This window comes from Trypanosoma cruzi, genomic scaffold (assembly GCF_000209065.1).
Source record: "Trypanosoma cruzi strain CL Brener 1047053516737 genomic scaffold, whole genome shotgun sequence".
Lineage (NCBI taxonomy): Eukaryota > Euglenozoa > Kinetoplastea > Trypanosomatida > Trypanosomatidae > Trypanosoma > Trypanosoma cruzi.
The window spans coordinates 64384-75890 of NW_001849556.1; the positions used below are offsets into that span (position 1 = coordinate 64384).

General features: G+C 56.1%; 1 protein-coding gene and 4 pseudogenes across 1 annotated transcript, besides 3 other annotated features; all 5 read right to left on the minus strand.

The window, feature by feature from the left end:
* Positions 1-1359, minus strand: Tc00.1047053510387.15 (annotated as a pseudogene; the record flags this gene model as incomplete).
* Positions 1-11507: a sequence feature (areas not merged during assembly with more than two copies in the genome that could not be assigned to a particular haplotype).
* Tc00.1047053510387.30 lies at positions 2657-3454 on the minus strand (annotated as a pseudogene).
* On the minus strand, positions 4112-5071 carry Tc00.1047053510387.40 (mucin-associated surface protein (MASP), putative; the record flags this gene model as incomplete). Its single annotated transcript, XM_801673.1, has 1 exon — positions 4112-5071. One exon carries the CDS (start codon positions 5069-5071, stop codon positions 4112-4114), a length of 960 nt encoding a protein of 319 aa, XP_806766.1.
* Positions 4349-4381: a microsatellite.
* Positions 4565-4746: a microsatellite.
* Positions 6818-9085, minus strand: Tc00.1047053510387.60 (annotated as a pseudogene).
* Positions 9677-11507, minus strand: Tc00.1047053510387.70 (annotated as a pseudogene; the record flags this gene model as incomplete).

Below are 11507 nucleotides of genomic sequence, written 5' to 3' on the forward strand. Positions count from 1 at the left end.
TCCTCGTCACATGCTCAAGGTTCGCAGACAAATGGGCGTCTGGTGTCAGTCTACCGTCTTAGATCAGCTGCTGCTTCTTGGCCTACTTCAACTCGTCGGTGCTCCTCGCAGTCACAAACAACGGGAGAAGACGCAGACGCACTGGCCGGGGCATCGCGGCATCCTTTGTCAGGCGCCGCACGCCATCCAGGTTTTTCCTGAAGGGTTTGCGCCCAACGGCGATGTCTTGTTCCGCCTCCCACACCTCCGCCAGTCGCTTCTCCCGGTACTGTGCCACAAGCCTCGCGCAAAAAATCGACCTGCAGCGACAGTCTGGTTTGCCTCTCCCGAAACTCCGGCGGAGACCGCACCGCACTGGTCAACTCCGCAAGATTGGCCTTCGGCTCCACGCCATGCGCCAATCCCGGGTGATACGCGTGGAGTGTTTTCAGCGCCACCAAAAGCTCCTCCACGCAATGCGCAAGAAAACAATGACGGTAGGAGCACCGGTACACATCTTCCCCATCAATTGCTGCCGCTTCTAGTCCTCACCCAGACGATTCCTACAGGTCCGCTCATACAATTTCTTCCCCGGCGGCATCAGTTCATCAAGCAGAAACTGAGATGTGCGTTGGTGCATCAGCGGCGTCACCATGGCACAGCTTCAATCAACGATGATCCGCACCGGGTTGCCGCGGCTGTCGGCGCCCCTAAGTGAAATCCGGCTCGTCGTGGCAGAGCCTGGCAAGCCCATTGCAGATGCTGCCACTGTTTTGGTGGCGAATGACGGGCACACCGTTGTTCATGGCGTGAAAAGCCGCCACAGGACGTGGCGCCGTAAAGTCCAAAACGGACCATCAATTCGGAGGCGACAGCAGCTGAGAAACCTATTCTGCATGCTGAGGTGGAAAACCAGCACCTCACGGGCGGCGAAGTCTAACATAATGTCCTTGGAACACATCGCCCTCGGCGCTATCCGAGCCCACGCGAGTTGCTAAGGGTGGCGATGCGGGGTGCACTCCAGCGCAAAGATGTGTGCATCCCTGTACGGGACCTTTGCAATCCAATCCTCAGCCACGCGGCTCACAGACGCATCCTCCACGGCAAAAAAGTAGGGCGCAGGGCTACTCATAATCGGCTGCCGCGGCGTCATGAGGTCCTCGAGCAGCGTCACGCCGTGCTCCACGAGTTCATGGAGACGCAGTGAGCAGCTCAGCACAGCCGCAGCATGGGCATCGCAGAAAAAACTTTAAACGATCCATAAACGGCGTCGAGCATCTGATGGAACATATGATCCCGCGCACAACCACAAACGCCATTGCTGAGCTCACGCGGCTTCCCTTCTTCCGACGGCCTTGCTCGCACCAACCCGCCTCGCATAATATGTCAAGCACAAGTCACACAGACAATGTGCTTCGATATGCGTGTGTGTCTTGTGTGCGCACATTCACTCGCACCGCTTTTTGTGTATGTATGTGTGTCTCAGAAAACCCAACAAGCACACAAGCAATGCCATACTACCATCTGGTGGCCCCAACATCGGCAACCAACACAAGAAGAGCTGTGGGCATCGGAAGTACCACCAATTTCAAACACAAAGTCAAACGGAGTGGGCACAGCACATGCATATGGAGAACGACATCCATTGAAATGGATGTTTTTCTATTGGGCTTCCAGTTCTGGGTGCAGGCCGCGCAGGAGGAAGCGCAGTCGCCTCGCAGCGCAACGCCGACCACACCGCAAATCGATAGAGTGTTGCCACGGCGGCGGCAGAGGCAAACAGAAGAAGCAGCGGACAGGGACAAGCAGCAGCAGCAGTGTCATCACCGGGAGTCGGGGACGGGCCTGCTCGCCGTCCGTCTCGCTGCTTCGATCCTTGCCCCCGAGAGAAGATTCTCGCGGTCTGTCGGAGCATCCTGGCCGGATCCACTTCTCCTCTGGCGACGGATGCTTCTGGGGAACAGCCGTGTCGACATCCTTTGGTGGTGTACCGTGGTCGGTCTCAATGCTCTCCGCAACGGGGACGGATGCCCCCTGGGAAGTCTTGTTCAGTAGATGCCGGTGAAACCGTCCTGCTCCACACGCCCTCTCCTCGCCGTCCCACGGAACCACTGCAGGAAGGCTGCCGCTGGTGGCGGATATCGTGCACACCTCCGCGTGGTCACGGCAAATGGCGTTTCCCTCATCGTAGGGCCGAGTGGCCCAAGCAATCGTCGCCCCGTCCGTGCATGGGCACAACGGACGTTACCCTATTTAGTCACTTCCAGATGCACCTGCATGCCGAGACACTTCAATGCCGCATGCATGGCAGCACCGAGATGTATGTCTCCTCCGGGTCCCTCGCATCCGTCGTGTTGGTGGGAAGCGTGTCCAGCCACCACGAAGAGGACCCATCCCCAGGCCTCGCAGACAAATATTCTCCCCTCCCAAATAACAGCGTCAGCATCCCTCACATCCAGTGCGGGATCAATGATGGGGCAGCTGTCCATCGGGCGTTTTGCTGACCCCTCATGGATACTCCATCTACACACCAACCACTGGAATACCAATCCGTCGCGCAGCATCTGGCAGGAACTCTCGCTTTTCAGAACATCTGGGGATATTCACTCATGTTCAGTGCGGAGCGCTTCCTCTGCAGCAGCCCGACTTCTTGCCGCAACGCATCGGCTCCATCCACTCATCCCTCGCGTGACGCCGCGACCAGTGCGACTCCAGCGTCCTCCCGTCCCCGCCGCCATCCTGCAGCTCCACGCCATCAATGTCGTCGCAGTCGTGGTGCTCCCTCGCAGCCATCGCGGCATTCGCTGAGTGCACCACCACCGACAGCGCTCTGCCACGCACACCAATAGCATTCCTCACCATGCTGAGATCTGCCATGTGCGGGCAGTTAAACCCGACAGCATGGGCCATCAGGTGCGCGGCGATGCGGGTGGCGAGGCGTCCGTGAAATAAAACTGACAGGCAGTGTTCATGGCGCCAGCGACATGATGGCCATCCTCTAGCGTGGCGCACCGCAGTGCCCACACACCAACAAGCGCAGCAGCCACGCACAGCGCCGTGTCAGAATTGGGAACACCAGTGGAAGGATGCTCAGCAGGCACCGTGAACCGACTGCAAACGCTTCCCGTGGCAAATGGGACGCAGTCAGCGGACCCTCCAGTGCCTGCACGAGCAGACGATCCGCATGCAGTTTGAAAGCAGCAGGGACAGTCTCCTCAGCAAGGAGGTTCCCGTGCGCAAAGGTCAAAGCACCGTTCTTAGAGCCAAACGCGCCGTCCAAAGAATTTGCTGTGCAACGCCAAAAGAAGACGCAGTGACTCCTGCTGTCACACGGGTCCGTCGTTAACGCCTTAATGCCTATGGGTACCCACCGGTCTTTCCAGACGAAGTTCCACACCTGCAACGCATCCTGCGCCCTGAGATGCATTCTCCCCACCGTAAACAAGATAAACCTCGCCGTCGGAGGAGACCACATCGTCAACAAATCAGGAATACTTCAGGGACACAAAAAAGCAACCGCTGAAAATCGCATCGCAGATATCATCGCAAAGAGAAAAAACAGCGCTAGAGGCTGTGGGGTGGCGTCGATCAATTGAAGCATGGCGTATTTCAAAGAAAAGCCAATTGGCTTGAAAAGATTTAAAGAGGCTGACACTCTCAGAAGAATAGAAACAACATGAAACAAAAAAAAAAGATTCAAGTCTCCAAAGTCAAACCAAACTGCCAATCGAAAAAGTGTGGAATGGGTGCACTCAACCACAACACAAGTAAAACAATGAAAAAAAGCCGAAGCGTGGGACGACCAGCGCACACACACTCTCATTGCTCCCGTAAAGCAAAACACACACACAGAGGGAGAGAGAGAGAGGTCGCCCACTCAATGCAATAAAAACAAAAGAGAAACAGTTACGGTGCTCCGCCCATGCAGCCAGGCAGGACGGCAGCGGTGCGTGTCGTGCAAAAGAGAGCACCAACGGGCCTGCATAGGTGTGCATGCATATATACAATGGGCACATTATTGTGTGTGCTTCGTGGGGTGAGGTGAGGGCGAGAGTCCATGCAGGGGACACACACACAGAGAGAGAAGGACGAGTGTGTGTGCGGGCGGTGCACGGCTCTCTCTCCCTCACTCTCACGCGGCCACCACCGCAGCAGCAGCAGCACACACAACAACAACAAGAGGAAGAAGCAAAAGAGGGGAGGCGGTGTGGGAGACCGCGGTGCTGCCGTCACTTTCGCCTGTATTTGCGGTGGCATTTGTACGAAGAGCAGTTTTGTCTTTCGCGGATTCTTCGCCATTTTCCGCGGGGTGTTCATGCTGTTGATGTTGTTGGGCTTGTGCCTCATCACTTTGCTGCTGCTTTTCATTTTCTTCTTCCTCTTCTTCTTCCTCTTCTTTTTCCTGTCCTTTGTGTCCAGTGCCGGATGTCGTTCCTTCCGGTCCTTCGGGTGGCGAGGAGTTGTGAGCCGCTGCAGCAGCAGGCGTCTGATCTCCTGTTGGAGAGTCTCCTGTTGTGCTAGATGAATTAGTGCCTGAGGGCCCCGCTTCACCATCACTGCCGCTAGCTGAAGAATCACCACCAGGAGCAGCAGCAGGAACGGAAGGACCACCAGAAGGAGAAGCGGGAGAAGGAGGAGCAGCAGCAGGAGCTGGAGGACCACCGGTGCCCTGATCTCCAGTAGAACCATCACCAGAAACGCCTGCACCGCCTTCACCAGCACCAGAAGCCCCTGGAACAGCAGCAGGACCAGAAGTACCACCAGCAGAGCTAGAACCAGTAACACCACCAGGAGAAGAACCAGCGTTGGAAGTCTCACTTGAATTCGAATTGTTCGTTGTTGCAACAGTATTATCTGTTCCAGCCGAGGCTTCGACGGCAGTAATGGGCAGTACTGACCGCAAAGGCACCGTAATCGCAGTTTTATTACATCCGTCAGGCATGTGGGATCCATTCTCACCCAACACTCCCGACGCCATGCAGCCACCCAGTGCGTTGGTGTCAACGTCCCTCGCATAAACACCGCCGGCAACGCACCACAGCACGCAGAGGGCACACACCAGCAGCACACGGCCAGTCATCATCATCGCCATCACTCCTGTCACTTGCGTGTAGCCTTCAGCACAAACTAACTCCCCGTCAACGCAAAAAGCAAAAAGAGAAACAAGTCACACAACCACGCACCGTCCCATCCAGCAACGAGAGCCACACACCACCACAACAACAATTAGGTGGGCGCGGCTCAACAACAATCAAATCAAAACAAAAGAGGGGCGCTCCTCGCCCGTGCACCGTTCCTCACACTCCCACAGTCACCACTACTGTTATTCCCTCTCTCCTCAGTCCCTCACAGGCACGACACGCTCACTCCAACACGCGCCCCTCACAGCACAGGCAGTCCGTCATGCGTTCCCGCTGCGCCGCAACGTCGTGCCGCCCCTCCTCCCCAATCATGAGCGCAACGCCCAACGCGTACTGGCGCACGTGCTCCATGCGCTGCAACCACACACCAGTCAGGTTGGCCGTCATGCACTGCATCTCGTTTTCCTCCCTGTGCATGAAGCAGACCCTCACACCTTCTCAATCCACGGCCTGGGAACTGCGAGAGGCGGCCGAGTGGTGCCACGTGCCTGAAGATCCAAATGTACGGAAACAACGGCCACCCTCACTCCCTCACAAATCTCCACTCCCTTCACTGTCCCGCACACAAGGGCGGTGTCATGGAGAGGAGAAGCCCAACGCAAATCCGAGGGCAGCAAATAGCAACGCCATCGGCGTCGCACCGCAGGATAGAGCCATGCGCACAGCACAAACACGGCGGCAAAGAGAGGGACGGGCACATACAAGTACATACTGCAGTCCTTTACTTCTCACCGCCGCGACAGATTGACATTGCGCCTCACACCAGGTCGTGGCGGATTGGCGTCCCACACTCACAGTGAGGCACGGCGCACACAGTCCGCTCCCTCCGAGCGCACTCAGCAGGCCGCCGCCCAGTCGCCCTCCTGCCATCGCAAAGGGGAACACAAACAATCGTCGTAGCGGAACATCGATGTCTCCAGCAGGAAAGAAGAGAAAGAAAAGGAACGAGGGCATGTCAACTGCACAGTCAGCAGAGGAACACTCAACGGGACACGGAGACACACAGTGACAGCAGATACGGTAACTACAGAAACAAGTCGCGGGGATTTAAAAAAAGAAAAAGGGTGGGGGTCCGGGATAACTCCCAAAAATAAAAGGAAAAATTGATGCGGCAGGACTTTTATTTCATGTGCCATGCAGCACGAAGCGACCGTGTGTATATACACATTGCCCCCACCAAGAAAAGAAAAAGGGAAATTAAAATAAATAAAAGAGATTGCACTGTTCCACCAGCCCACACAACATCCCTCACATTTCATGCGGCATCCGGCCTGTTCGTCCTAACCTCCTTTCGTGCAGTCCGTGGGACGCGCAGCCGCAGGGCCGGCACCGTGTGTGGGCAAAAACAAAAGCAAACAAGAGCGGGAAACACGTCGCTCATTACAGTGTGCAGCAGCCGAACATTACGCAAAGAAACAACAGTACTTACTGCTCCAGCTGAACTGCATTAAAAAGACATTTAAAAGTAAAAACATTAAAGAAATAAAAGATAAGTGAAAAAGGGTGGGAAGTGCGGCACGTATTCTCCGTGAGGCGTCGCAGATCCGCACTCCGTGGCTCAGAAAGCTGCCACCACCCAAATACAACCCCAGTAGAAGCAGCAACGCACAAGACACGCACACACGCACGGTGTTGTTAGCGCCTAAATCACGAAGTGTCAATTCCACGTCGTTGGGAGAGGCGAGGCGGTCGTCGGGACTCACGCCGCTCCACACCCTGCGAGGTGACTATTTGTAACGGGAATTCGTGTCCAGGGCGTGGTGCTCATTCATTTCTCTTCGGTAATATTCCCAGCAATGTGCTCCCTGACGCTGTCAAATACTCGAATCTTCTCGGGTGGTGTCGGAGCCGCTTCCCTCGTCGGAGCGGGGGCCCTGTCCTTGGGTGCACGCATCGCAGTGGAATTCAGTGGGCGGCTGTACAGAAAGACGTCATTCACCGTCACAGGGGATTAGTGCCCACAGCACGCGCCAAAGCAAAACCTCAGGACCTCAGGTGGCTTCTGGCCTGTTAACGGCACCTCTTCCTATTCCGCCAGCAACAGACCGTCAATGTGCACAGAGGCCTTGTTGCCTTGCAGCATAAGTACCGCCTGGTACTCTTTCTTCGGCTCCCAAGTGCTCCTCCGTGTTGTTGTCGTCCCTTCGAACGCCGTCTCCCGCTTCTTATTTTGGCCGCACGACAGTCCCATGGTATGATTGGACGCAGTGTCCGCCAGCACCGCAGTCAGTGGAGGAGTGTTCCCACTCGGGGCCTCTTCGATGGTCACCGACGCCACAAGTGTGAAGTGGTGGCTCAAGAATACATGACGCACGTTATCATCCCGAGTGTTCACGGACCATATTGTCCTGGACTCAAGTCCCGTGAATCGGAACCCATCGCAGTCCTTCACTGCATTCGTCACCGTCGCATGCAGGCAACGGTACTCGTCGTTCCACGTGCCATCACTGGCCGCATCGGACAAAGCTGCCACCAGACCCGCCGTGGGTATTGAAACGCTGGAGAAGAAACTGCCCTTTTGCACCCCAGCACTGAGGACGGACTTGATTGCACTCACTTCCTCCGTCAGGCGGGAAAGTGAAACGGCACGGCCCTCACCGTTGCCCCTCCGTTGTAAAAGATGCAAATCCCCGTCCGAGTGCAGCAGGGTGCTGGCGAGCTCCCAATTCACAGCATCCCTCATGGCAACCGGTCCAACATAAAACGAGCGGCTGTTGGCCGTGACCCAAACGTAAAGCGGATTGGCCCTATTCTCCACCGAGGCGTACCCTCTCTGAGTGCACAGCATGACCTTCCTTCCCTCAATGGTCGCGGCGATGGGGGCATCCACACGCAGGCTTTCTTTCTGAGAGGCTCCCGATCCTGAGTTGACCCACACGCCTAAAAGCTTCCCGATGGCCTCCGTCCACGTTGTCCCCATGTCACGCGACTCGTACACCCTCTGGCCATTCTCGCAGTCAACAATCATGGGAAGTGATCCCTCCCACTCGCTGACGCGGGGTCAAGGCATTTCGCAGGGGAAATGCCCTCAGAGAGCGCCCAGCTACTGCCGTTGTCCGTCGAGTAAATGGTCATGGAGCAAACGTGTTCTGCCTCATTCCTCGCCATCAGAGGAAACAGGAAGGTGCCATCCTCCATCACAACACCTGCGCCACCGGAAGCAATGAACTCCGTCCGTTCACCTTCGTGAGAAGCAGAAGAGATCAGTTTCGAGAGTGTTTGGGGCCGCCCCATTCGATCCGTCCACTCCGCTTGCCACCCGTGGGATTCGTGACATCGCCCACAACCAGTTGCAGCTCCAAGCCGCCCTCTCTCCAACACCCACCTTCGTAGGACACATCCGAGCCTCCCGCAAGAAGAAACACTCCGTGGCCCTTCGTGACTGTTGTGGAGTGGTGCACAACACCCAAACTCTCCTCTCCCTCCGCTGCACCAGGCACAGTGTGTGCCCTCCATGTATCTTTTATTGACCTCACCAACAAGAGTGGAACAATGCCACGCAGGGTCAATGCACCCCGCAACAAAACCAGAAGAAAAGGGCTTAGTTAATTGACCACCTTGATATTCGGCATCCAAATGTGACCCTCGGCGAAAGCAGCCACCACTCCACCAGCACTGACGAGAAAGGGTAAAACAAATGAATTCCTTGTCGTAACTGGAACAACCTCATCCCTCGGCTGCAACACCTTCGTCTGTGGAAAAATAGATCGACCCTCTCCGGCTCCTGAAACACTTCTTAAATCATTCTTGCCATCATTCTCCCTTGCAGGCGTGGCTCCACAAGTACCGCAGCGCAACGTCACAAAAAGGAGGAGGAGCAGCACCGCAGAGTAGAGGAGGTGCCGCAACATGGTGGGCCCCTGCGGCTCACTCTCTCCTCCTTCCCTCCTCCTTCCGCTGGATCCGGTCACGCGGCGACGGTTGTGTGTGCGGGGTGCCATGACTGCCGCAACACGTGAGAGCATACAAATATGTGTTTGTGTGTGGGCGGTGTGTGTGCTGTTGGTCCTTCAGTGCCTTCGAACTTCACAGTGTCGATTGGCGTTTGTTTTCCTTCCCAGTTTGAGTGTGTTTGCGCGCAGGAAATCAAATTAGAATTTAAAAAGCACCAAAACAGAGCGTGGCAGAAGAAAGGGTGGCGCCGCCATCCACAGTGTAACACACCAGCGTCGTCGTAACCGCTACAGTAATTACTCTCCCCGTCAACAACGGCTCAAGCACTGAGGCCGCAGGCAGAAGCAGGGACACTGACGTTTGCGCACGGGCCAATACACTCTCCGGCAAACGGCACCAACCAACAGACAGCCAGCAGAAAGTAAGTGCAAGAAAAATCCCAAGTGCTGCGGGATCCTTGCAAGCAGCGCTCCCCCACTGCAGGGCCTCTATTAAAGCGTTCCTCGCCGCAACATCCTCACAACCCGCTCGGCGTGTCGGTGGATTTTCCCGTTCACCGGAACAAAAACAGCGGGATGCTCCGGCTGGGATCGAAGACACACAGAGCGCACCGTCGACGCGACCAACGGGCGCAGGCTCTCGTGAAGTGAGATCCCACAACCGTGATCCCTCCATTGACTCTCCTGGACGTGAAGGAGGCATGAAATGTCCTCTTCTCTACAGTAGTCCCGAAACGCAAAAATACCGCAGGACATCCCGCGCAGCCACGGCCTCCTCAGCAGCCCGACAGTCCACGCCGTCGCACCGCTCCTCAAGAGGTCGCCAGGCCCGGTGAAGCAAGCAAAAGTAGAGCAGCAATTCGGTCAGGGCGTTCAGCAAAATAAGGCACAGCAGTCGGGTAGGCGCGGCCCATCCACGTCCTCCCCCTCAACCGACCCACCACACAGTCGGATCACACACCCAAAAAGAGCAGTGGCGCCCAAAAAAATAACACGGACACTAACGCCTCGTGCTCTCCTCAATGTAGCTTCACGGCACACCCGAGGCATCACAAGAAGAGACAAATACTTACATTCCGTCGGCATAAGCACGGGAATAAAGCGCAGATTCTGCCCTGTGAAATCCCATCCAAATAGTCTCGGCCACAGAGTGTCTGTCGCCAACCCTCAGGAAGGGCTGATGCATCGACTGCCGCTGAACGATCACTCAGCGATGAAACAAAAAGAGCCACTGTCTCTCGAGGCTAGTCACCACCCTTTCCTCCCATTGAAAGGAAAAAAGCAAAGTGACGGTGTGGGCGTGTCTAGCTGGCAGAAATGGAGGAATTGACTCCAGCCGCAAAACAAATTGAACTGATCCTCCTCCCGAAACCTTCAAAGACACCGGTCGGTCAGCTGCCGAGGTTGACGGCGCGGAGGACAACACCTTGAATGCATGGAGCACTGCAGCGGCCTGAATATATTCTGCAATATCCGCGGTCAGTCCATGAACGCACAACAAAGAGACAGCAAGTCCAAAGGGGCGTGTGAACCCGTCAACGATCACCCGCGCCGGAGGATCGCCACTCCCACCCTCTGGGGGCACCTCAATGACGTTAAATATTTCCACCGCATGGCATAAAGCAGTGCCTTGCAGCACCCCATGCAGTACAGCAATAGAAAACCATCTCGAACACGGCGTGCGACAAAGATACCAAAGGAAGGTGCAGCAAATGCCCTCCGCATCTCAGCAGCTCCAAACATCCAGTAAAAGGCAGTAGCGTCATACAGCACCCACAGACTCACCGAATATGGCGTCAAAAGGCAGCGAGATGTCAGATGCCGAAAGGCCCGCATTTCCCCTCCGTGACACCTCCACGGATGAATACAAACGCCGTGCCCTGCGGCCTCTCGACCCCTTCGAGGCAACTTTGCGGCCACATGGCGATGGCCCAACGTGGCTGGCAATCAGATCCAGTCGTCGCGGCAAAACAGTACAGAAAGTAGGGTGGTGGGCCCGCACATTCGCCTCGTCGATGCCTGCCTCAGCTGCAAGAGTGAAACTCGTCTTCCCAACAGCCACGCTTCGGGTGGCTGAAACACCTGCCCTCACACCGGCAACAACATCTGCAAGCGCCTGTAATTCCTCGACACAGCCCGTCAGAAAAAACCAAAGCGGCACTCAATCCCTGCTGCCACACATCCCTCGTAACCATTTGCAAGCTCGTTGTCCTCCAGAAACACCCGAACAACATAACAGGAAGACCGTCCATTGCTGGCAAGGGTCAAGAACACGTCGCTTTCATCCTGCTACAGATGATTGTGCCTCCTGCGTAACGCGGCTACAAGTACGCGGTGCGCCAACACCGAAACGGTGGGCATGTCGCCCCGCGACCCTCCCCTCACCACAGAAGTCCAAGAAGTGCAACAGACCATCCTCTCACCGAAGAAAAAGCCCAATGGAGCGGGCACTGCAGTGTGCGGACCACACAGCAGAACTCCCTCAGAGAACGAA